At 48.1% G+C, this 27,399-nt stretch overlaps 1 protein-coding gene across 4 annotated transcripts in view; it reads right to left on the bottom strand.

The window, feature by feature from the left end:
- The window catches only part of MYBL1 (MYB proto-oncogene like 1), a 687,544-nt gene that overhangs the window by 101,974 nt on the left and 558,171 nt on the right, over positions 1–27,399 (bottom strand). For all 4 annotated transcript variants that reach the window (XM_085605513.1, XM_085605511.1, XM_085605512.1 and 1 more), the window contains 2 exons: positions 26,081–26,197; positions 25,884–25,991 (listed from right to left, as the gene is read on the bottom strand). In XM_085605513.1, coding sequence (XP_085461639.1) covers positions 25,884–25,991; positions 26,081–26,197 — 225 coding nt within the window. The remainder of the gene's footprint in view (positions 1–25,883; positions 25,992–26,080; positions 26,198–27,399) is intronic.

Below are 27,399 nucleotides of genomic sequence, written 5' to 3'. Positions count from 1 at the left end.
TCCTTGGCGCCTTAGGTCCGCGGCTCCAGCTAACTGACAGAAACCAGTGGAAGCTATGTCCATGGCGCAATCAATTATCTCTGAAGCAGAGCGCTCGCCTTACAGTAAAACTTTTCTTGCTTCTTCCTTGATGTCTTGTGGGAGATCGTTGAGGTAAGGAGCGATGTCTGACCACATCTGCCTGTTTTAGCGCCCCAGCAGTGCTATGGAATTGGATGCTCTGTCAACGCATAGTGTAATAACACTTGCCGATGTTGTCTAGCCTCCTACCCTCCTTATCTGGAGGTGCTGAAAGTGGAGCAGATGGGATCTTTGACCTGCGTTGACCCGCCTGGGCAATAACTGATTCAGGTCTGGGGTGACCTATGAGGCAGGCAGGCGCGTCATCAGAGGCTTTGTATTTCTTGTCGAGCCTTGGTAAGACCGGAGGAACGGTGGCTGGGTTTCTCATTATCATAATGCCTTGATCCCAAATATAGTCGATAATGGGCGTAGACCCGACTTATTTTTTAAAAGGCTCTTTGAAATCGCAAAGAAAACGATGTTGGTGAGAAGGCGCTGGAAGTTCGAAGCGTCTGGCTGCTCTCTCCAAGAGATTATGAAATCCTCCAATATCCTCGGGAGGAGAGTCTACTTGAGGCGGAGATGGTTACGCTGGTGGAGGGATAATGTAGTCATCCCATTTGTCTGGACATGATTGTTTATCATGGATTTCCCCTTCTTCTTGTTGTCCTTCGTCTTCATCTGTAGATGGAAGCTGTTGCACAGGCACTTGAGACATAGGAAGGGGTGGAGGCTGACTCTGCACCACAGGAGGTGGAGAAAACGCTGGAGCCGGAGATGGTGGGGATGTAAAAAACCTTTTTGTAGTCCGTCAGCATGAATTGTAGATCAGATATCAGAGCGGAAGGAAGACAAACCATCTCTGGCTGCAATTGCTGCTGACGACGTTGGTCAGAGTAGTACGTATGTTGGTCATGGAATTGGTCATTGGAGTCTTCTTGGTATTTACCATTCAACTCCGAGGGGCTCTGGGCAGCCCCAAACAAGCTGTCTTCGTCCGAGTCCCCATCATCATCCAGTAGATGAGCTGGCACCAAGGCTTGAACCCTACTAGGAGAGGTTAATGAGGGTGTCAGTCTCTCTCTTTGAAATGTTTGCTGGGAAAATAGTTTTCCTGCTCTGGATTTTGGTGTAGTCGATGAGGCTGTCATCGGTACACATACTGTTGTCGAGAAACCATCAACGGGCATTGCTATTGATGTCTCAGACGTAACTGGAATAGATGACAATACCGTCATAGACAATGCATCTCTCGTCCTCGAGGTAGTCAACAACTCAATGGAAGAAATAGTCGTCGAGACGGTCGTCGACAGTAGACTCGTCGTTGACGCAGGCAATACCATCGACGAAGCACTCGTCTTCGGGATGGTCATCGTCTGAACCTTCGCCGATGATTTTCGGACTATCTTTATCGTCGACGACAAAGGAGCTTGACTCATCGTCGAAGACATCGTCGACGATGAAATAGACGCCGACGAGACTCAAACTGTGGCGACGGTTGACGTACACGAAGTTACTCCGATGACAGTCAGTGGAGTTCTTGTCGTCGTCGGTACTGCCATCGATGAGATGTCCCTTGACGAGCATGAGGAAGGCTTTTTAAAAGCATGCTTCACCTTTACTGGAGGAGTAAGAGGGTCCGAAGCTGATTTCTGAAAGGATTTTTTGACAGAAATCAAACTCTGATGTGAAGGAGACCCCCTGGAGGGCAGATATTGTTTCTTAGTAGCCACCAAAGACTTTTTATGCGTCTTCTTTGAAGGTTGCTACGAGGAGTGACCTGGAGAGATGCCCAGTGGTCTTTTTTTAGCCATCATTGAGGAAGATCTTGAGGAACCTTCACTCTCCTCAGAAGATAGAGGGTCCTCCCTATCTTTAAGCCTCTGCACCCATAATACCAGCCTCCCCTCACGTCCCTTTAATGTCTTTGTAGAAAAAGTGCAACATACCTTGCAATCCTTTGGTTTGTGATCAGCATAAAGGCAGTCTTTATGTGGGTCATCAACGTGTCGTCTTTTCTTACTGCAGGTACCACAGGGCCTAAAAAGGCCTTTTTGAGGTGCGTCCGACATGAAGAAATCAGAGAAATTCACTCAGGCAATGGAAATTTAGATGAAAAATACCTTGAATCCAAGAGAAAACCTGAAGTCAAGGATAATTAGAAGTTAAGATGCGAAAACTGAGCAGAGCTCAGAGGAGACTCCCTTAGCATGACGTGCGGTAGAAAATCTGAGGGACTGGAGCTCCTTCCAGGAAGGTTCTAGAGGGTAGTGTCTGCTGATTGGTTGTTATCTTAAGCTTGGTCCTTTTTTAAATAAAGACTTAGATATGTTACTAAATATAAGGCCTTAGGCCTGTTACCTTCTATGTCTAAGGTGACATTACCCTTATAAATGTACCGGGGACTCCCATCTCGACGACGGGGAAGGATTCAAGCATGTGAATCTATGAAAGATACCATAATACTGGATAAGAACAAAAGTTACTTACCTGTAAACTGTGGTTCTCCAGTATTGGTGTCTTTCATAGATTCACACGCTTGAATATTCCCCGTCGTCGAAGTGGAAGTCCCACGGTACATAACATAGCAATGTAATAATAACATAAGCCTATTAGGCCTAAAGAACAAGTTACTTACCTTCGGTAACGATGCATCTGTAAGAAACATTAGTTAGTTAGATTCCTCACCTTAGAATATCCCCAGGCGTCAGACTGGATCCGGAAGATTTTTCGTCAGCAATACCCCTTGCGCGTCGCCTGCGGCTCCGCGTCAGTCGTCGGCGTCGTGCGCCGGAATGACGTCGGAGTACTTAGACGCCGCCCTCGCGCGCTGACGTCAGTTCTTGTACATAGCTTTCCGCGCCAGGAACGCAGAGCCATGCAAGAGACCGACACTGGTGCCAAAAAATCTAGGGCCCTGAAAGGGATAGCCTTAACCCTAGATGTCAGTTCGCAGAATGGGGAGGATGGGTGGGTCGGTGAGGAATCTAACTAACTAATGTTTCTTACAGATACATCGTTACCGAAGGTAAGTAACTTGTTCATCTGAAAGAAACACGTTAGTTAGATTCCTCACCTTAGAATAGATACCCAAGCAATACCAACCACGGTTGAGGGTCTGCGAACCAAGATCACACCAGAAAGTCCTGGAGGACAGAACGGCCAAAGAAGCCATCCCTCCGGACTTGGCTGTCTAGGCAATAATGTCTGGCAAACGTGTGCAGCGAAGCCCACGTCGCCGCCTGACAGATGTCCTGCAAAGGGACTCCCCGTCCCAAAGCAGTAGTAGCCGCCGTGGCCCGAGTAGAATGGGCTCGTAGCCCAACAGGAGGGTCCTTTTTTGCCAAGGAATAACAGATTTTTATACACAAAACTACCCACCGGGAGATGGTTCGTTTGTGCACAGCTTTACCCTTCTTTGCACCCACGTAGCCAACGAAAAGCTGGCCGTCCACTCGGAACTGTTTTGTGCGGTCCAAATAAAAGGAGAGCGCACGTTTTGGGTCCAGACGGTGGAGCCGCTCTTCCTCTTTGGAAGGATGCGGAGGTGGAAAGAAGGTGGGCAAGGTGACAGATTTCCCAAGATGAAAGGGGGTCACCACTTTCGGTAGAAAGGAAGGACGAGGCCGAAGGACAACCTTGTCCGGATGAACAGATAGAAAGGAGGCCTGGACGATAGAGCCTGGAGCTCACTCACCCGTCTAGCCGAGGTGATGGCTACCAGGAAAGCAGTCTTAAGAGTCAGAAGACGAAGAGGACAATTGTGAAGAGGCTCAAAGGGAGCGCACATCAGGAATGTCAAGACAAGATTCAAGTCCCACTGAGGCATTACAAAAGGGACAGGAGGGAACGTGTGAGTAATGCCTTTAAGAAAGCGTGACACTACAGGGGACTTGAAAAGAGAGGGCTGATCAGGAAGCCGTAAGAAGGCAGAGAGGGCAGCAAGATAACCTTTCAAGGTGCCCAGGGCAGAGCCCTGCCGGGCCAAAGAAAGAAGAAAGAGGAGAACCTCAGAAAGAGGGGCGGAAAGGGGATCCACAGCCTTTGCTGTGCACCATGCCACAAATTTGTTCCACCGGCATGCGTATACCGTCTTCGTGGAGGGACGCCTGGCTGCCAGAATGATATCACAGACTTCAGGAGGCAAGTCAAATGGCATCACTGCCGCCGCTCAATCTCCACGCATGAAGGTGGAGGCTGGACAGGTTCGGGTGGAAGTCGGATCGCTCTCAGCTCCAACAAGTTGATGTGGAGGCGAGACTCCGCCGGAGACCAGAGGCCTCTGATCTCCGCCTCTCCCATATGGCCACCCCATCCCAGGAGGGACGCACCCGTCACTACGACATGCTCCGGTAAGGGTAGGGAGAGCCTTCTGCCCGTGACCCAATCGCGGTCCGTGAGCCACCACTGCAACTGCTGTGCAGTGCCCTCCGAGATCAAGACATGGTCGGACAGGTTGCCGTGATGCTGGGCCCACTGAAACTTCAGGTTCCACTGCAGAGCCCACATGTGCCGCCTGGCGTGATGCACTAGTAGGATGCAGGAGGCCATTAGCCCCAGAAGCCGCAACACTAGCCTGACCGAAACCCAGGATAGAGGCCAAAAGATGGGAATCAGGGCCTGTATATCCCGGACCCGCTGTTCCAGTGGATGAACCCGGAACTGCGCCGAATCGAGAACCGCTCCGATGAAGAGGAGCTTCTGAGAGGGGCTCAGGTGTGACTTCGGCACGTTGATGGAAAACCCTAGCAAATGCAGGAGATCCGCCGTAGTCTGGAGGTGGGAGACAACTGTCTGGGGCGAGCTCGCCTTCAACAACCAGTCGTCGAGATAGGGGAAGACTGGAACCCCTGATCTGCGCAGATGAGCTGCGACCACCCCCATCACTTTCGTGAACACCCGAGGGGCACTGGTAAGGCCGAAGGGGAGCACGGTGAACTGAAAGTGCTCCTGACCCACCGTGAACCGCAGGTAACGCCGGTGGGCCGGCAGGACGGGGATATGGAAATATGCGTCCTGCAAGTCCAACGCTACCATCCAGTCTCCAGGGTCTAGGGCAGCTAGAACCTGAGCCAAAGTCAACATTTTGAACCGTTCCTTCCTGAGGAAGGCATTGACGTTCCTGAGGTCCAAGATAGGGCGTAGGCCTCCTTTGCCCTTCTTGGGAACCAGAAAGTAGTGGGAATAACAACCAAAACCTACTTCTGAGCTCGGAACGCGCTCGACGGCCTCCTTGGCCAAGAGGGCCGAAACTTCCTCTTGTAGAAGATTCAAATGATCCTCCGAGATACGGTGGTGCTGCGGTGGCATGGCTGGAGGGGTCGTCTCGAAGGGGAGGGAGTAGCCCCTTCGGACGAATTGCAGCACCCACCTGTCCGAAGTAACAGTACGCCAGTGGAGCAGGTGATGGCGAACCCGGCCTCCCACTGGCGAGGAATGGGCCTGAAAGCTCGGACTAGGAAGGCTTTGAGGCGGATGCTGCCGGGGTGGATGTGGACTGACCGCGTCGTCCTCCAGTACCGCCTCGGCGGAAACCACTTCCGCGACCGCGTGCAGGCTGGTTCTGCGGCAGGTGGCTAGGCGGACGTGAGGAGGTGCCCCTTCCTTGGCCACGAAAGGAGCAAAAAGCGGAAGTTTGTGGCCACGGGGCCGAGAGGCCCAAGGACGTGGCCGTAGCCCGGGAGTCCTTGAAGCGAGCCAGCGCACTGTCCGCTTTCTCACCAAAAAGGCGAGCGCCATCAAAAGGCATGTCCATGAGTATGCTCTGGACATCCCCTGAAAAGGACGTGGACCGCAGCCAGGCGTGACGTCGAAGCGCCACCGTGGTAGAAATCGCCCTACCCAGCGAGTCCGTAATATCGAGTCCACATCGGATTGCATGGCGCGCTGCATCTCTCCCATCGGCCAGAGCCGAAGAAAGCCGCGCCCGGGCCTCCTCCAGGCACAGTGGCAGCACGTCCTCCACCGTATCCCACAGAGAGTGGGAATAACGGTCCAAGAGACAGGCGGTGTTCAAAGACCGCAGGCCCAAACTGAGCGAGGAGAACAGCTTCTTACCGAACTGTTCCAGTCTCTTGGAATCCCGGTCCGGAGGAGCGGACGGGAAGGAGGATTGGGAGGTAGAGGCCTGGATAACCAGACACTCGGGGGTGGGGTGTTGGGACAGAAAACTGGGGTCGCCCGGAGCAGGGCGGTGGCGCCTGGCAACGTTTCTATCCACAGGAGGGACTGTGGAGGGCTTGGACCAGGTGCCCTGCAGAACGTCAGTGAGGGCCTCATTGAATTGCAGCAGAGGCTCAGTGGAGCATGCGGAAGACTGAAGCACCTCAGTGAGGATGTTAGTCCTCACAGCCACGGCAGGCAGCTCAAGCCCAAGGGCCGCGGCCGCCTTGTGCAGCACCACAGAAAAAGCTGCACCCTCCTCCAAAGCCACAGTCGGAGGAGAGATGAATCCAGTGTCCGGTGAGGTATCCAATCCACTGGCCTCCCCCAGTTCATCTGCCCAGTCCTGAGAAAGTTGCCCCTGAAGGGCCATAGGGTCCTCAGACCCCTCCCATTCGACCCCGTCATCCGATTCCTGGTAAACAGGAGGAATGATCGGAGCCAGTCGATAGACAATATGTGTCTCTAGCGGCGTTGGATGAAGCGTCGGGCAGCGCCGCATCGGCGTTGGGACCGTACAGGGGCTGAACCGGGGATCGACGTCGACCGGAGTCGGAGGTGGCACCGGTGTCGACGCCGGCGGAGGAGGCGTAACGAGGTCGACCGGCGTCGACGGGGGCCCAGGCTCGGGCCCCTCGGGGACCTGCGGCGTCCGGGCCGGAGCCTCCAACGGCGCCGGGGCCGGAGCCGCCGGCACGCGAGGTCGCCCAGTCGAGTCCGCGGGGCCCGAAGGCGCGCCAGCGGACGTCGACGGCGGGGCCTGGCTCCTCATGGCCGAGAGGAAGGCACTGACCTCCGCCGGCGTCGCGTCAGTCCCAGGGACCGGCGGGTATGGGGACTTGCGCTGCGCCTGCGGCTTCCGCGGAGCCGCGGGGGTGGAACCACTTTCAGAGAATGCATGTAGACGAGTTGATAACACTTAATAGGCACTATTTGCATCACATTGCCACTTGATCATGATGTTAGGAAACATAACATATGATTTGCCATTATAATCAACTTGTTACCGATAATGAAGGAATGGACATGGTTTATCGTGCACTATTTACAAATACAAACAGTCTGGCTAATACACATTTGACATCACAAGATGGCGGCACTCAACAATGAATTTTAACATAGTACTGGCAGTCCGTCAACTCTGTCCATGACCTCATGAAAAGTATGTAATGCTTTAATGTTTTGACAAACGCTGTGTGAACAAGGCCGTTTAACGGGTGAAACGCGTCACGGCAGGTTTATGGAGTTAATAAACCCCCTCATGGTTACTTTACTCTGATAATCTTGGTGTGTTTTTGGTCTACGAGCGCGAATGGAACTCCGTTTTTGTGGAATATTGGATTACCGGTTTTCTCCACCGGCTTCGCGCCACCCCTCAAAGGGCTTGAACTTCGGTAGGTGGCTGTTTGGAATTATATATATATATATATATATATATATATATATATATATATATCTATACATAAACCAATCAATAAATAAAAGTACCTTGTATACAGGAGGAGGGAAGGATCAGAGGCTCACCTTATTTAAAAAGATGACGAAGGACTGCTTGTCCCACGGCTGTGTCTGTGTTGTCTGCAGCATCCAGACAGTAATGTCTCGTAAAGGTGCGTCTGCTGGACCATGTTGCCGCTCTACAGATGGATTGAAGAGGTACTCCAGCAAATAGCGCCGTAGAAGAAGAAACCTTCCTGGTGGAATGCGCTTTAACGTTTAAAGCAAGCGGTTTTCCTGCTTGTTGATGGCAAAAGGCAATAGTAGAAGATATCCAGCGTGCTATAGATTGTTTGGTGACCGGATGACCTTGTCGCATCCGTCCGTAGGCTACAAAGAGTTGGTCGCTCTTACAAATAGTAGCTGTTTTCTGAAGATAAAATTTGAGACATCTTTTGACATCCAAAGAATGCAGAGTTTTTTCCGCAGTAGTTTGAGGATTTGGAAAAAATGTTTTTAAAACAACCGGCTCATTAAGGTGGAAATCAGATGGCACCTTAGGTATAAAGGCCGGATTGGTGCGAAGCAGGACAGAGTCTTTAGTAAACTGAAGAAAAGGTGGTTTAATGGTAAATGCTTGCAAGTCACTGACCCGGCGGGAGGATGTAAGAGCCAGGAGGAGAGAAGTCTTCCAAGTGACATATTTGAGACTGACCTTGTGGATTGGCTCAAATGGCGATTTCATGAGCTGCGCCAATACAATGTTTAGATGCCAAGGTGGAGGAGGCTGACGTATCGGAGGAAACATCCGAAAAAGCCTTTTGAAAAATTGCCGAATTACTCTTGACGAGTAAAGTGAGTTAGAGCCATCTTGTCGGAATCGTGAGATTGCCGCTAGGAAAACTTTAAGGGTAGAGTATGAGAGGCCTGATTTCGCTAGGTGCAAAAAGAAAGGCAAAAGTTGTTCTGGCTTGGAATGTATAGGATGTATTTTTGCATCATTGCACCATAAACCAAATCTTTTCCATTTGAGTTTATATGTTTTTACTGCTGAAGGTGCTCTAGCTTTTGCCAAGACTTCTCTGCAATCCAAAGGGATGTCTAAATTCACAAATTCATAGTGCTCAGGTTCCAAGCCGCTAAGTGTAGAGATGCAGGATCGGGATGACAAATTTGACCGTGTTCCATGGTCAAAAGATTTGGAAGAGGACGAAGCATGATCGGTTCGCACTGAGACAGGAGCTGCAGTTCCGTGAACCAGATCTGTCGAGGCCATCGGGGGGCTATAAGGATGATGTGACAGGGTTCTTTCCTCATTTTCCGTAGAACCTTGGGGACTAGGGGTATTGGTGGAAAGGCGTAAGCATATATTTTGGACCAGTTCATCAAAAAGGCATTCCCGCATGACTTTGGTTGGGGAAGCCAACTTGCATAGAACTGGCATTTTCGGGTTCAGATATGTTGCGAAAAGATCCAGATTTGGGGGACCCCATAGCTGAAAGATGTGATGCAGAGTGGGTTGGTGTACTTCCCATTCGTGATTGGTCGTGGACGATCTGCTTAGGGAATCTGCAAGATTGTTCGACGCTCCCGGTACATGGACTGCTGTGAGAACGATGCGATGTTGAATCGCACAATCCCAAATGTTTTGAGCCTGAAGGGACAACAAAACGGACCTCGTGCCTCCTTGTTTGTTGATGTAGTGCATGCACGTTGTGTTGTCCGTACGGATCAACACCGTGCTTCCGTGAATGATGGTTCGGAAAGCTTTCAGAGCCAGAAAAATGGCCAGTAATTCTAAAAGGTTGATGTGTTTTGTCTTTTGCTGGACAGACCACTTGCCTTTCACAGTTAAGCCTTGTAAGTGGGCGCCCCAACCCTCGAGAGATGCGTCGGTGGTAAGGGTGAATTGTGGAGAGTCCGCCAGAAAAGGACGCCCCGAGGAGACATTTCTTTCGTGAGTCCACCATAAAAGAGCTCTTTTTAGGCGATGAGTGACTCTTACTAGGTCGTTGAAAGTTCCTGAGACTTGAGCCCACTGCTTGTCCAATTCTTCCTGGACGGGTCTCATCTTCAGGCGGCAGTGTGGGACTAGAGGAATGCAAGAGGACAACATCCCGAGGAAACATTTCAACTGTCGGACAAAAACGAACTCTTTTAGATGGGTAGAAGTCGCTAGCTCGCGAAGACGTTGACATCGTTCGTGCGACACAAAAGCTTTTTCTAGACTGGTATCCAGAATGGCTCCCAAGAACAGTCTTTTTTGAGCCGGGAGTAACTGAGATTTTTCTATGTTTAGTGTGAGGCCCAGGGATTGGAAGAGGGATCTGCATAACAGAGTTTGTTTGGACGCTAGTTCGAAAGACTTTGCCTTCAGTAGGCAGTCGTCTAAGTATGGGAAGATTTGTACTCCTTGTAGACGAAGGTAAGCTGCCACCGGTGCCAGGACTTTTGTGAACACTCGGGGAGCAGAACGAAGGCCGAAAGGCAGAACTTTGAATTGAAAATCCTTTCCGGCCACCCTGAATCTGAGGAATTTTCTGTGTCTCGGCAATATGGGGAGATGAAAATAAGCGTCCTGGAGATCTAGAGTTGTCATAAATTCTCCTTGGGATAGAAATGGGAGTACTTCTTGAAGGGACAACATACGAAAAGTTTGTGTCTTTATATACTCGTTTAAAGCATGTAGATCCAAAATGGGACGCCATTCTCCCGGCTTTTTCTGCATGAGGAAGAACCTTGAATAGAACCCCCTGCCCTTCTGTAACTTTGGCACCACTTTGATCGCGCCCTTTCTCAATAAAACTTTTAGGTGATTCAGAAGCTCTTTTAAGTGGGCAGGACGGGGACCTCTTGGTGGAGTATTGGGAGGAATCTTTACAAATTCCAATGCGTGTCCCCTGCGTACAATATCTAGAACCTATTGATCGGTAGTAATTTGCGACCATTTGGAGTAGAAGTGGGAGATTCGACCTCCAAGTTTTGAAAAAACAGGAGGAACTCGCAACTGTGTGTAGAGTGAGTCATTGTTTCTTGGAGGAATCCTTTCCTCTATAAGAAGATTTTCCTCTGTATTGTCTGTAGGTGGAAGAATGTTGTTGCCTATAAGATTGTTGATTTTGAGAGGAATAGCGGGTCTGTCCTTGTCTGTATTGATTCGAATTTCCTCGAAAGGAAGAAGAGGAACCACGACCACTTGCGCCTCGAAAAGGTTGCTTTTTGAATTGCAAGGATCCAAGGGCACGAGCCGTGTCAGTGTCCTTCTTAATTGCCTGAAGGGCATCATCTATATGCTGGCCAAAAAGTGATTCACCGTTGTAAGGCATGTCCAGTATCTTAGTTTGTACCTCCTGACGAAAAGACGTGGCCCGCAACCAGCCCTGACGCCGGAGGACCGCTGCACCAGCCAAAAGACGGAAGCCAGAAGAGGACACATCGACAGCGCAATCTATAATTTCTGAAGAAATTCTTTCTCCTTCTTGGAGAATTTTTAATGCCTCTGGTCTAGATGTTTCAGGAATAAGGTCAATTAGAGATGAAATGTCCGACCACATTTGGCGATCGTAGCGGCCCAGGATCGCTAAAGAATTTGCTGCCCGTACTGTAGCCGCTGCCATGGTGGAAATTTTTTTCCCTATACCATCCAGCCGTCGACCTTCTCGATCTGGTGGTGCCGACAAAGGAGACGATGGGTTTCTGGATCGACGTTGGGCTGCCTGAGTAATAATGGAATCAGGCTTTGTTTGCGAAGTTAAACAAGCAGGAGAATTGGGAGGGGCCTTGTATTTTTTATCTATCCTAGGAAGGATAGCTGGAATGGAGTTAGGAGTTTGCATCAACTTAAGGCCCTCTTGCCAGATAAAATCTATAATTGGAATACAACGGACCTGCTTTTGAGGTTGATCCTTAACATCATATAAGAAACAATCTTCCTCCCTGGTTGTCATCGGGAGGTGAAATCTCTTAGCTGCTCTTTCCATGAGCAAATGAAAACCACCAATGTCGACTGGTGGAGAATCCAAAGGAGCTGGATCAGCAGGAGATGGCGTTTGTATTTGATAGTTGTCCCAATCAGAAAGAAAGGAACCGTCATCCAGCTCGCCTTCCTCTTTGTCAGCGTCATCATCCTGTTCCTCGACAATATCTTGTATGATTTGAGGAACCACAAGATGTTGATCTCTTGTCCCTGATGGAGGTGTGACTACGGTTTCCTTATTTAAAACAGGTTGTGGAGGTGTCTGCGGCGTTGGAGAAGTATGCACAGAGCGTGGAAAACGGCGGTTGTAATCATCCAGCATATATTGTAGGTTGGAAATAAGACTTAGCGGCAATTGTGCCATAGGAAGTTGTTGAACTGGCTGTGTGTCATAAGTTGAGTAATCATCTTCATCATCTGATTCCAGACATTTTATTAGAAGCTCTGAAGGACTGCGAGCAGCCCGAAATCTATCATCTTCATATTCCTCATTATCAGATGAAAAAAGCACTTCTGGAGGCTGCGTAGGAGTGGTAATTGGCATCAGGGTATCCAAAGACGAATGTCGGCGCTGAAACAGAGAGCTGGAAGCCCCTAGTGGTACCAATTCTTGAGATGGAGCCGTAGCCGTTGTTGGCGATGGTGAAATTCGCCGTTGAGACATCGTCGATGACGAAGCCACCATCGACGACAAAGCCACCGTCGACGACGAAGCCACCGTCGACGACGAAGCCACCGTCGACGACGAAGCCACTGTCGACGACGAAGCCACCGTTGACGACAAAGCCACTGTCGACGAAGCAACCGTCGACGACGTCTGCTTCTTTCTATGCTTGATTGCCGTCGACGACGAAGTTAAAGGTAGCGTAGACGAAATGGGTCTCACCTTAACTGAAACCAACGTCGACGGTGAAGACGCCGACGATAGGATCATAGCTGGCTCCATAGACAAAGATGTCGACGTCGTCGATGTAGATGTGACGACGGCAGCTCTCGTCGACAGAGGAAGTTTTGAAGAGCTCTTCGACGAGAGAGGCAGTTTCTGAGGTAAAAACTGCGCAGATGGAGTCTTAGACGCCTGAGAATCAGATCTCGGTGGCGTCACAAATACAGATAGACTCCTGGGGGGGGGGGGGGGGGGGGGAAATCACCCCTTTTGAAGTAGAAGGTTGAGTAGTGGTCTTATCTCCATGATGTTTTTTCACTACTTTAGGTCTAGGAGAAACCTTTTGAGAGTCACTTGATCTCTTCAAAGAGGGAGCAGTTTGGATTGAAGACACACTCTCCACATCTGAAAGAGGATTCTCTGAAGTCTTCAACTTCTGTAGCCACAGAAGGAGACGCCCTTCTCTATCCTTTAAAGTTTTTTGTGAGAAGGTTCTACAAATTTTAGTCTTTTACCTGATGTTCAGGATATAAGCAATAAATACATTTCTTGTGAGGATCTTCAGAATGAAGCCTCAGTTTAGCACAACTTCCACAAGGTCTGAAGAGGGATTTCTTGGATGTACACATCATAGAGGTAATCTTCTGAGGAGATAGGAGCAAGCTCAGGGAGACTCCCTTCACACGACGTGCAGTAGAAAATCTGAGAGCCTCAGCCTCTGGGGAGGGGGTTCTAGAGGGTGCGGACACCTGATTGGCTGGATTTGGACTTAAACATAACGACAGTAATATGTTATAGAGGTAACAAGTTGTCTATCCATGAAAACTCTATGGTTTTACTTTCTTTTAGGCCTAATAGGCTTATGTTATTACTACATTGCTATGTTATGTACCGTGGGACTCCCACTTCGACGACGGGGAATATTCAAGCATGTGAATCTATGAAAGACACCCCAATACTGGAGAACTTCAGTAACGCCTTTTCTGGTAGAGACTGCATCTAACTGCAGATTCCTCACCTTGTGAATTCCCTCAGGCTACAGACAGGATCCGGAGAATTCTGAAAGCAATTCCTGCTTGCATCAGTAGGTGGTGTGCTGTGGCTCCGCGTTGGATCTGTCCCACCCCAGATGTGGCGGTGGGGCAACTATATCTGCATCACCTCCATGTGCTGACCTTCACTTTTTGAAGTCTGCCTGTAGTAACCAGAATACACTACTGTTCAGATCTCTAGATTGGAGTTGTAATATTGGACCGTGTGAGTCCATTCCACAGAACTGGGAGGAGGGTGGGTGGGTGAGGAGTCTGAGGTTAGATAGTATCTTCCAGAAATGGGTTACCGAAGGCAAGTAACTATTCTCTGAACCCAGATTCCTCACCTTGTGATTAGATACCAAAGCAGTACCTCCCCGGGTGGTACGTCTGTGTAAAGGCTCAGATCAGATGATCATAGAGGATAGGTCGGGCGAAGTTATCTCGTCAGACTTGCCGTTCCAAGTTATAGTGCTTTGTGAACATGTGGCGGGACGCCCACATAGCAGCCTCGCAGATGTCAAAGACTGACACACCGCGTGCTAGTGCTGTAGTAGCAGTCTTTGCTCTGGTGGAATGAGCTTGCGAGCCTTCTGGGGGCTGCATTTTCTTTAGTCCATATCTTAATACATGAAGCAATCCATGGAGAGATGGTTCTCTTTTGCACCGCTTTCCCCTTTTTTGTTTGTGGGAATTTGACAAACAGTTGATCATCCAACTGATCAATGTGAAAACTGAGGCCTTTTCTGAGGAGAAACGGCTGAGGTGGAGCAGTTACTCCGCCTTAGAGGGATGATTTGTAGCCTAGAAAGCTGGCCAGGTAATGAAAGGGCATGAGCACCTTCGACTGGAATGCACTTTCCTCCAGAGGACCAATTCTTCTGGGAAGAACAATGTGTATGGCTATTGGACAGACAGGGCCTGGACTTTACTCACTGGCCTTGCAGATATAATGGCAATGAAGAACATTGTCTTGATGGTCAAGAGGTGTAGAGGATAGCTATGCATCGGTTCATAAGGAGTGCACATCAGGTAAGTGAGAACCAAATCAAAGTCCCACTGCAGCATCACAAAAGGTGTTGGTGGGAACATGTGGATTAGCCCTTTCAAGAAATGCATCACATCATGTGTTATAAAGTGACAGCTGATCTAGAGAACGTAAAAAGAACAGATGCTAACCCTTAACTGTCAAACAGACAAAACAACAAGATATCAGACAAATGCGCATTCAACGGTTGGGTGTTATTGGAGGGGTGGGGGAGGGACACCAGGCAATAAACTTCCCCCGACATCCAGCACATAGAGTTTAGGTGGATGGACGCCTGGCAGCCATGATGACACCAACCATTTTGTGAGGGAGCTCAAAGGTCATCAACTGTCCCCGTTCAATTTACAAGCATGGAAGTGCATGTTGTGCAGGCTTGGATGCCAGACCCGACACTACTATGACCTGAGGTCCTCCTGAAGGGGCATGCAGATCAGAGAATAAATAGTCATGGCCAGAAGTACCGGGGACGACACTTTCCTTTCCCAGTCCGGAAGCACTGGGATGACTTGGGCCTGGTCTTGCCTGATCTTCTTCAGAATTCTGGGCAGGAGAGGTAGAGGCAGAAGGGAGCACAAGAATCCCGAGCTCCAATCTAAGTAAAAGCTATCTCCGAGGAAGGACTACCTTGGGAAAGCCAATGTACACAATTCTGGACACTGTGCGCTCTCTGGTATTGAATAGATCCAAGCCAGGATTCTCCCCATTGCTGGAAGATACCCTGTGCCACCTCCAAGTGCAACTGTCATTTATGATCCGCTAAGCAATGTCAGCTGAGTTTGTCTGCCCTGGTGTTTAAAGATCAGACAGGTGCTGGACAATCAGAGAAATTCCCTGAACATTCAGCCACTTCTAGAGACGCTGATCCTCCTGGCACATGACCCACAACACCACTCCGTCCTGGTTATTGCAATACCACATGGAAGTAATGTTGTCCGTGAGTACCTCCACCTGTTCCCCCTTGATGGTTGGGAGGAACGCCTTCAGTGCTAAGAAAATCGCTCACAAATCCAGCAAGTTGCTGTAAGGCAAGTCTCTACCAGAGACTTCTGATCTCCATCTCTCCCAGATGACTCCACCCCCCCCCCCCTCCCCTCCCACCACCCGTAACCCAGCAAGGACACATCCGTTACTACCGTCAGCTCTGGGTGGGGTAGGGAAAGGGGTCTGCCAATGGACCCATGTATCTCAGAGGTCAGGGAAGAAAAATTGGAAACATACTGTACACTAGCCACTTTGGAAATATAGGGGAAACAGACACAGCACAAATACACTTTATGGTTCAGGAATGAATTTGTATAAAACGAAGTACTTCTTTTCGGGAAGGGCATTTCTTTCTGGAGCGACACTGGGTGGCCACAGAATTTAGGATGGATACATTACTTACCTGTAATCCTAGTTCTCTTCCAGGGGTATTCTCAAAGTCATAAGCACTGAATATTCCCTCCCATGTGCGGGGACCCCGGAAAATAAAAATTATATATGAAAAACATATAACAGGAGGCTAAACAATGTATTTACACACGTAAAGACTGTATTTGCCAATATATATAAAAACACAAGAGGGCAAGTAGCACTTGAACTCTGTTTTTTAATTAGCAAAGTACTTATAAATGGCAAACTGCAAATAAAGTAGATATTGTTAGCCTGCAGGCTGCATTGTAAACCAATAGCATAGAAAATGAAAGCATTTTCAACAAAAACTGGCACCGTGCCTTTAGGCCAGCCATGACCCCTAGCTTCCCATCATGCCTTAGGTGTGACAGTTAGGTCAGTTGTTCTTTGCATAACCCTGAAGGTCATGGCACAAAGATATTCTTTAACACTTCAGTAAAGAATCTCATTTGCCTGGGGAGGCGGGTGGGTTGCTTATGACTTTGATGAGGATACCCCTGGAAGAGAACTAGGATTACAGGTAAGTAACTTATCCTTCTCTTTCAGGGGATCCTTATCAATAGTCATAAGCACTGAATAGAATAGCAAGTCCATCAACCACCTGCAGGCAATTGAGAGTAAAAAACGACCCAACATATAATAACAGCCGAAATCAGCTGTTGAACAGATTCCTCAAGGAGGCCTGGCCTGCTTGGGTGTCTGAATCCAGACAGTAGCGCCTCGTAAATGTATGGACGGGCCTCCAAGTTGCCGCCTTACAAATCTCAGATATGGGCACGTTATGAGGAAAAGCAGTAGTAGCTGCTTTTCCTCTGGTAGAGTGCGCTTTGGGAGTAAACCTGTTGGAAATACTCCACTCCCACACCGGAAAGAGGTTGGTGGTAACGGGGTCTTTCCAGGACATACAGTGGTAGCTTGGCTCGAGTGGTCAGGAATCAGGCACCGTGCTAAGCATACGACATACCCATACAATAACCATGCGTGCATCCGTTCCAAAAACGACTCTACACCGTAAAAATTATGAAAATATCTTTCTTTATCTTCTTTTTCTCTTAGTTGCTGATTAGATAAATAATAACACAATCACAATATACAAGGCTTTTTAACCCCTTCGATGCTGCGCAGATTCCGCCGCTGTGCTGACGGAATCTTGCGCGGGCGTGGTCATGACGGAATGGTTCCGTCATGAGCACAGCTCAACCGTGGGTCATGACGGAACCATTCCGTCATGAGCACCGAAGGGGTTAAATAGTGCAGGTCAAATAAATACTGGCTTAATGATTCAATAAATAGGGGTGATCATAAATAAGGAAGGCATAAATATAAGTGCAAAACATACAGGCAATTAAATATTCTGAGGCAATAAATACTGCAAACCAATAAATATTGTGCGACAATAAATACTGTGGAACAATAAATACAGTGAAGCAATAAATAGGTTAAATACAATAAATACAGTGCCCTCAATAAATAATTAAAAGCTGACAGTGACACTCATATAATCAGATCACATTTGAGATTACTATGGGCTGATTTGGCCCAGGCCCAGCTTGTGGTGATGTGAAAGGCTTGAGGGTGTCTACTCCCTGGCTTGAACAAGGCTGAGGCCTAAACTGAGGTAGATCAAGGGGGGAATACTAGAGTCCTGGCTCTCTCACTCTACACAACCCCTCTGAATTAGTCTCAGCTCACCCCTGGCACAGTCCAGCTGGTTCCAGCACCTCTCTAACCCCTAGAGTAGTCTCTTAGGATTCCACAGGGCCTTTGGCGCCCTCTATTCCACTTACTGCCCTTTTTCTGAAGCTCCGACGCCGCTGGAGTCGTGTTGACGCCGTGAGGCGGTTCCGGTTCGATGTCGGCGGCCTCGGCACAATGTCAGTTCTTGACGACGCCGGTAGGCGGTTCCGGTTCGATGTCGGCGGCCTCGGCTCGATCTCGACCTCCGATTCGATGGCGTCGGGCAGTCTTGGCTCGATGTCGACTTCGGGCGGCTCCGGTCCGATGGCGACCTCTGGTTCGATGACGTCGGCCGGCCTTGGCTCGATGTCGACTTCCGGCGGCTCCGGAGTGCGATCCCCACTCCCGACCTCCGGTGCTCCTCTCCTCAGGTTTCCGGCGACTCCGGAGTGCGACCTCCACTCCCGACCTCCGGTGCTTCTCTCCTCAGGTTCCGGCGACTCCGGAGTGCGATCCCCACTCCCGACCTCCGGCACGCTTCACCTCGGTCTCCGGCGACTCCGGAGGGCGAACTTCACTCCCCCGTCGGCGCCGCTCACTCGACCTCGGGTGACTTCCTCCTCGACCTCTGGGACTCCTCACGACCTCCGTCGGCGCCCTCTCTCGACCTCTGGCGGCTCCGGGTACGACGTCTGCTTTTCCAGTCAGCGCCGCTTCTCCACCTCGGGCTCCGGGTCTCAGGCTTCTCGACGTCGGACTCCAGGGAAACCAGTATCCAGGTCAGGATCTTGCTGTTCTTGGATTCTAAGGCCTGTTCCTGCTGTCCAGGTCCTTAAGATGGTTTTTCTTGCTTCTTCCCACACAGGGCTCCAGGCTGGGCTCAGTCAGTAGGGACTAGTATCAAGGGTGGGTTTATGGACCCCACTCCAGGCACAAGTTTCCACCCCTGCTGCCTCACTCCTTCCTCCTTCAGGTTTCTGCTGCTCTCTCTTCACCAGTCAGGTGCCAACTGCCAGCTCCAACTGCCAACTCTCTGTCTTAGCTTCCCAACATTCTAAACCGCCTCCAACTGTCACAGGGTTCTGGAATGTTCTGGAAGGTGCTAGTAGGTTCCAGTGGGTGCTGGTGATGTCACAGGTGGCCACCATTTTGTGCTCCAGGCCCTCAGACAGAAGTTTCAGGGGTAGATAAAATGGCTCCCTGAATCTGCAGCAACACTAAAAAGTCTGGTGGTTCCCAAAAAGGAAAAATTCAAACAGGGTTTGAGGCAAAAGTGGGACAAAATAAATAATGATGAGGAGGGACCACCCAAAGGGCTGACAGGTCTAACAAAACCCAAGGGGCTTCTGCGCTAATTGATAAGCAAGTTTTATACATGAAACTATCCATCTGGAGATGGACTGCTTTGAAGCTGAAAAACCAGTTCTGATCGACCCATAGTTAACAAATAGTTGATCAGATTTTCTCATAGATCTGGACCTATCCAGATAGAATTTTAAAACCCTTTTCAGGTCCAGAGAGTGTAAGGCCCTCTCAGCTGGAGTGGAGGGATTGGGAAAAAAGGTGGGTAGAGAGATGTTCTGATTTACATGAAAATCTGATACCACCTTAGGAAGGAAAGAGGGATTCGTTCTCAACACAACCCTATTATGATGGAACACTGTATAAGGTTCTTTAGAGCAGAGAGCCTGTATTTCGCTCACTCTGCGAGCCGACGTGACCTCTACCAAGAAAGCCGCCTTCCAAGAAAGATGTTGCAAGGTTGCTCTGTGTATGGGTTCGAAAGGCGGACCCATCAATTTGATAGCACCAGGTTTAGCTCCCAGGGTGGTGAAGGAGGCCGGACCGGAGGGTAGACCTTCTTTAAACCCTGTAAGAAATCCTTAACAGCCTGCAACTGAAATAAGGAAGGTTGAGAAGGTGAGCGTCTTTATGCAGTTACCGCTGCTAAGTGCACCTTAATGGAAGAAAACTTCAACCCTGCTTTTGCCAGATAAAGTAGGTAAGGAAGGATGACCTCTTCCTGACCCTTGGTTGGATTACAATTGTTTTGCACACACCACATATAAAACCGCTTCCACTTGCATGCATTCGAATGCCTCGTGGAAGGTCTTCTTGCTTCCTTCCAAATAGACATACAGTCCTGCGGTAGTCCTAGGTGGCCATATTGGAGGACCTCAGGAGCCATGCTGTCAAGTTCAGTGAGGGAAGGTTGGGGTGATGAATCCTCCCGTTCATCTTGGACAGCAGGTCCGGTCTGCACGGCAGCTTCCTGTGAGGGCATTCTGATAGGTGCAGAAGGTCCGGGTACCACCATTGTCTCGGCCAGTCCGGGGCAATCAGTATCATCCTCGTGCACGAATGAGACAGCTTGGTCACCACCTTCAGGATTAGCGGAAGAGGTGAAAAGGCATACACAAATGCCCCTGACCAGTCTACCAAAAGGGCATTCCCTTTCGATCCTGGTCGGTAGAACCTTGAGGCGAAGTCTCGGCATTTCGAATTTTCGTCATCCGCGAAGAGGTCGATGGTGGGACGACCCCATGACTGGAAGATGTCGTCGACGACTTCGTCGTTGAGAACCCAGTCTTCTCTGTCTTCGAAATGACGACTGAGAGCATTCGTTCTCACGTTCTGTTCTCCAGGCAGGTGGACTGTTGTGACTGACAGATTCTGTGCCAGGAGCCAATGCCAGAGTGTTTGAGCCTCCAGTCAAAGTATGCGTAAGCGAGTTCCCCCCTGTTTGTTCAGGTAGTACATTGTGGCTGTATTGTCCATCTGTACTATTACTGAGCTTGCCTGAATCGAGGGAAGGAAAGCTTTGAGGGCTAGGTGAACTGCTCTCAGCTCTAGCATGTCGATGTGGTAGGATCGCTCTTTTGGAGACCATAGTCCTTGAGTATGGAGAGGACCCATGTGGGCCCCCGATCCCTGCAGTGAGGCGTCCGTGATCAACGTCTGAGCAGGCGGAGATTGATGAAAAGGAATTCCGACTTGCATATTTCCTTTTCTCATCCACCAAGGTATGGAAGCTCGTGCCATGTTCGATAGACTTATCTTTTCGTCCCAGCGAGCTGTCTGTTGGCCCCACTTGTCCCCCAGATCCAGCTGAAGAGGATGCATTCGTAATCTGGCATTGGGAACCAGGAAGATGCAGGATGCCATCGACCCTAGCAGGGAGGCAATCCAACGTACAGGCAGTTTTCTGTTGAGTAGAACCAGCTTGCATTTCTGTATGAGGGAACACTGTCTCTCCTCCGAAGGAAACACTTTTCCTACCTCGGAGTCTAGCAGAGCTCCTAATAAATGGTACCAAGGGAAGCAGAGGTTTAGATGCTGCTCTCTAGTGTACAGTTTAAAAAATCACAGAGGACTTACTTTGACGAGTAGGCATAGGGATACCCAGCTTTACCGCCCCTCTGCCAAGAATGTCCTGAAAAGTGTAGATGTCGTCCATCAGAGAGACCCTCGATGGCGGACTGTCTGTCAAAGTAGGCGAGTAGTCTCTGTGGGACGTACGAGTGGAAGAACAGGACATCGGGGATCTGCGCGGCCTCCTCCTGCTTCTTGATCTAGACCTCCTTCTGTGCGAGGGCACAGGGGTGCGGCTGCGAGCTCTAGCTCTTGAAGGAGATCGTTCTTTATCCACTGCCTATATTAGACGAGCCAACGGAGATCTGTGCCGAGGGCTCGAGTAATGTTGCTCCGCCGTGACCTTGTCAGTGGCCCATGACCTTGTCAGTGGCCCAGTGATGCAACGGCCAGAACCATCGCGGTGACAAATGGATGGAAGACTATCTGCGTCTCTCTCTCCCCTCATGTGACTCCGCAGGAGGGGGATAGTTCACCTCTTCATGTGCAGACCTGTTTGGTGAATCTTGGTATCCCCCTGACACTGGGCTGCTGGAAGTCGAAATCACCACCTCCGGTGATCTTGATGTTGACCCTCGTTGAGAACTGTGGGAGCCTGAAGGTGAGGATGATAGGCTCACTGGAGGTGAGGCGTCTCTGGAAGGACGCCTTGACGTTGATCTAGAGCGTCTGTGCGCCGACTGTCATCTCAACGGAGACGTATGCCTCGACGTTGACTTTCTTCTCTTAGAAGGTGGACTTGATCTTGCAGTAGAACGTCCTCTCGACGTCGAACGTCTCCCTGACGCCGATGGAGTGCCATGTTTCGACGTTCTCTGCCCCCTCTCAGAAGACTGCTGCCTCGACGTTGACCGGCGTTGGGCTGCCAGCGACGGAGACTTCTGCCTCGATGCCATAGATCCTTGTACCGATCTCGGCGGCGTTTTGTTACAACATCGATGATGTAGTAGGGCGGATCGACGTCGAAGTGCTTCGACCTGACTTCGGTGGAAACTTCTGCTTCAACGCCGAAGGAGATGTCCTGTGTCTCGATGTCGAAGATTGATGGACTGATCTCGATGGAGACCCGTGCCTCGAAGTCGATCGCCGATGATGAGGTGACGACGGAGTGATGTGCCTCGATGTCGATCGCCGATGATGAGGCGACGATGGAGTGATGTGCCTCGACGTTGAACGCCCAGCCGGCATCGACGGAGACCTGTCTCTCGACGTCTAGCGTCGCCTGGTTGACGTTGACGAAGGACCTGTTATCTTCGTCGACGATGATTTTGTTGTCGAATGATGATGCGCCGGCATCATCGAAGTCTTCGACGCCGATTTCTTCGTCGTTGGCAGCTTCGACGTTGATCCCGACGCCGATGGAGAACAGGTCGGGACTTTTTCTCTCGACGTTGACCGAGTTCTCTTCTTCTGCTGCCTCACAGGAGACCTACCTCTTTCAGACAGGCCATAAAGTTGAATCCTCTCCCTGTACTTGATGGTCCTTCTCGACAACTTCTTACAATGATGGCAGTTGTTAGAAGAGTGAGACTCAGGGAGGCAGAGAATACACACAGGGTGTGTATCTGTTCTGGCCTTCTTCTTGCCACAGGAAGGGCAAGGATCGAATAAAGAAGGCATTTTTAAAGAAAATAAACCATTTCTGGGACACAAAAAAGGTACCACTCTCACTCTAAGGCAAAAAGACGTCGAGTGAAAGCACAAAAAGTAGAAAATTATCAAATATTTTTTGACAGAAAGTCCAAAAAAGGAACAGCTGAAAATCCAGGGTCCTGACTGAAGGAGCCGGCAAAAACAACTGACCTAACTGTCACCCCTAAGGCATTATGGGAAGCTAGGGGTCATGGATGCCTTAAAGGCACGGTGCCAGTTTTTGTTGAAAATGCTTTCATTTTCTATGCTATTGGTTTACAATGCAGCCTGCAGGCTAACAATGTCTACTTTATTTGCAGTTTGCTATTTATGAGTACTTTGCTCATTAAAAAACAGAGTTCAAGTGCTACTTGCCCTCTTGTGTTTTTATATATATATTGGCAAATACAGTCGTTATGTGTGTAATTACATTGTTTAGCCTCCTGGATGGGCGCTGCATTGATACGAGAAATGAAAAAAATAAAATAAAATAAATATATATATATATATATATATATATATATATATATATATATATGTGTGTTTTTTATATATAATTTTTATTATTTCCGGGGTCCCCGCACATGGGCGGGAATATTCAGTGCTTATGACTATTGATGAGGATCCCATGGAAGAGAACTCTTCTTACTCCAGTCTCCAAGGTGAGAAATCTGGGCATCATTTTTAATTTTAAACTTTCTTTTTCCGAACAAAATAACACGCTCACTTCCAATTGCTTTTATCAGCTAAAAACGCTAAAGAAAATCTTGCCTTTATTCCAACAGAACTGCAGAAATATGTTATTTCTCTGGTCTTATTTAGACTTGATTATTGCAAGGGCCTCTACTTGGGTTCTTCATGAAACTGCAAAGGATGCAGAATGCAGCCGTCAGGCTCATAAAAAACATCAGAAAATGTGGCTCTGTTTCTAATGCTTTGGAGGAGCTTTGCTGGCTCACTTTAAAGAAGAGAGTAGCATTTAAAGTACTGTGTATTGCACATAAGTCACCCCATGGTATTGGCCAAGACTACTTTAAGAATAAATTCTCATGGTATGTCCCTGGAAGATGCCTACACTCTGCTACCTCCAGAACAGTCAGGTTTCAGAAAATTTACACTGCCTCATGGAGTGGTAGAAGCTTAGTACACTCAACTTGCAAGTTCTGGAGCACGCTTCCTGAGTATTTGCGAAATCAAACAAATTTTTTGATCATTTGAAAACAGCTCAAAACTTGGATATTCCAACGTTCCTTTTAGTTGTATTCCTCTCTCAATTATGATATCCTTCTCTGTGCAGACGCCTGCAGGCATACATTGCGCTCTATAAAATAAATAAAATTACCACCAGGAAGGATTTTGATCGGCTGTAGGGGGGTGGGAAAATTCCTACCCTGGTACTCTGGAAAGCTGGCATGGATGGGAGCATGCAAGCTGAACGTACTGTGTAGAGGGCCAAGTGTTGCCAGCAGAAATTTGACACAGTTTGGAGACTGTCAAGAGATTTCAGGGACACGGGTAAATATCTCTGGTTGTTACAATATCTGCTATGCGTAGTAATTCTGATTTTACTGAACTGGGAATGTGTGCTACTACAGTGTCGAAATGTTTTCAAGCTGGTGTGTAGAACACTTACCGATGACGATGAACCATGAAGGGAGACGACCAACATAGATGCAAGCTGAAGGAGGCCTGATGCGCCATCAAGAAAAAAACCATCAGAGTTCACGAACCCTTAGCGTTGGGAGGCCAGAGCAAGCTGAATGCAACCTGGTTCTCATGCCGGCTGCCATTGGGTGGGGTTCGACTGTTCAAAGCAAGCAGGCCTGCTACGGACTCGCATGAAAGTAGCACTGTTAAAGTTGACTCTTGAGACCAAACTACGGTTGTGTCACATGAGCGGCATCTCAGAAACACCTCCAGTATCAAATGGGAAATAAATAGCCTCACTATACATGGACAGACTGACTCAGGGTACCCCCGAGGACGATGCCAGTGTGTCGACCTTAAGAGATAGTGGATATTATTTAGAGTGTTGTCTTGTGTGCTCACATTACAATAATCATTCTGTTATAAATGTGGAAGTATTTGGCTGGACATTCATCTTACGGCTGCTATTGCATGTACTTTAAGTCTTGAGCTAGTTTATGCCTCACACCCATCGTCCCCTCTAAGATCCTTGTACTGCGCTACCAATGAGAGTCAGGTGCTGAAAGGAGTAGCACTCAGTTACTCAGGACCCCACAGCTTTGCTGAGCAACTCCTTACATTGTGGCTCTCTGAAAGGGGTTTGGACATGTGTATTGTACAATATTCTTTGCTTCATTTGTTTAGCCTTTTTATTACATAAGTATGTTTTCTGTCAACATTCAAAAGAGTAACACAGAGCAAACTTGAGATCCTCCTAGCAACCTCTTCGTGAAAATACTGCTTGAGAGGCAGCTCTTCTGTACATCAAAGTCTTCTCTTTTTTCATGGTTGCTAGCCAGACCATGAGAATCAGAAAACGATACCTACAGCAGGAAAGGTTTAACTTTTGGTAAGCAAATTCAAGTGTCCTTCGCATTAAATTTAACAATCTACCTTAGGACACTGAAACAAAAACTTTAATAAGACCTCTATTCCACAAATGCTTTAAAAAGAACTTCTATCCCGATGTCTCCAAGCTGCTAAATTTCCTCTTTACAGATTAGAAAGTGAATGATTTTTAGACTCTTTACAATAATAATTATTTTACAGATTTACCAGTGCCCGAAGCCCATAAAAGCTCCAGGTAAACATTGGTATAGCAAGCAGTTTAAAGCTTTCCTCTTGCCACAAGCACCACTGTGGCGGTCAGATATATAACTCCTGCACTCATTTTTCTATATGCCAAGCCACAAAGTAAGCGAGCTACAGGAGATTAAATACGGATTCACCATTTCTTCTTGGTCGTTTATGCTATGTGGGAAGCATGTCTTCTTTCACCTAAACTTGCAGCCCTGTGTCTCCCTTTAGGCACTTCTCAGATCACAATAACTGCAACTCACATAGAAAGCATTCCGAAAACGAGAACAATCCAGTACAATACTTTATACAAAGCATTTACGTATTAAGGAGAAAAGAGGATGCTGATAGTCTGTGGGCCCATGTTTAAAATTGTTTGCATTTATTAGGCAACATCAGAGGAGCTCCCAGATTATTCAGAGTTAAAACAATTTGCAAACAAACCTGAAGATCTGATATACCATCTTCAGTGAAAAACTGAGTCCCAAGTTCTTCTTTTTCCCAAGCATCTAAGACCAATGACTTTCTGACTTTCTTCACTGAAGATACGTGCTGAAAAGATTAATTCACAAATCAAACTAAGGAAATCAATGATGAATGATTATTTGTTGTGGTATTTGTATATGGTGATGGAGTTGTACCTCTGGTTTACAGGTTTTACAGTCACTTTCAGCTTCCTCCCTGAGGAATACGTCTTTTCCAGTTTCTTCCTTGAGCACCTCTCTAATGTCTTCTTCCAAAAATGCCAGAGGCTGCGACTACACCATTAAAAAAATTATAATTAGTTGTGCATTTACATTTCCAAATGTACTACTATTAGACATGTCGTTTCTGTATCTGCTTGGACAATGGATCTCATGTACTGTAAGGAAATACTACTTACTTCAAGTTGTAGTTCTCTGTCATGGGTATTTCATTTGAATCCATATACAGTGGAATATCCCCAGAACACTTGCTTTTTCACAATACATTTTTAATATGAAAAAAGCATTAAATAAATGAAAACATGAGTCTAAGAGGCAACATTTTAAAATGTCCAAGTAATCAATCAGATCATTCGATTCAAAACAGGTTTTAAATACTTTGTTAAATGAAAAAACAACAAACAGGCTGCCAGACTTCCCACAAGGCAGTGCAGGACCAGTCAAAAAATACTTTATGACGGCAACTCAGTGAAGGAATCTTGACCTCACTGAAATTTCCGCTCATCTTTTGGAAATAGGGGGAGTTGTGTGGGGGGAGGTTTATGGATTTACTGAGAGAAATCAAAAGAAAAGTAAGTTAGGGTCTGATTTAGAGTTTGGCGGAGAGATTACTCCATTACAACAGCAGTGGTGTACCCTATCCCCTACACTCAAATTTCGCCCACCCAATTTTGAGGTGGACGGACAAACAGTATGTCTACGATGAAGCCTACTCTAACGGAATAAGAGTTGTGGCAGGTTAGCCATCCGACCAGCTGCCTTTTTAGTGGCCAGTCAGTTTTTTGGTTTTGACTGCCCATCACTTGAGACAAAGACAGTAAAATAAATATATTTAAAAAAACGAATCCCATGATGTGGGGGTCATTAGTTGTACTTTTTTTAAAAACCAAAATCCCACTCTGGTAGTTTGCTATTGAAAATAAATAAAACTTGGAGAAAATTTGATTGCCGTCCATCATGTTTCACAGAGCCTTCCGTCAAAGGTTTACAACATTGACAGGAACCGCCATGATGGTGGTTCTTGACAATGTTAGGAGACATCCGCGGGGCCGGAGGATGTCTCTAAACTTGGGGAACAGGATATCAGGCAGAGTGACAGAGTAATTTTTTCTGTCGCCCTAATGGACAGTATTCCATCCTCCAGAATCGTAATCAGGCCCTACTTGTAATCCTAGGTCTGCATTGTAGAAATCTTCACTACATTTATATATGTTAGAACATTCTTGCTTGCGTGCGAGGACTCCAGAACACTCATA

The sequence above is a fragment of the Triturus cristatus genome, chromosome 5_1 (assembly GCF_964204655.1).
Source record: "Triturus cristatus chromosome 5_1, aTriCri1.1, whole genome shotgun sequence".
Taxonomy (NCBI): domain Eukaryota; kingdom Metazoa; phylum Chordata; class Amphibia; order Caudata; family Salamandridae; genus Triturus; species Triturus cristatus.
This window is presented reverse-complemented; position numbering and strand designations above follow the sequence as displayed.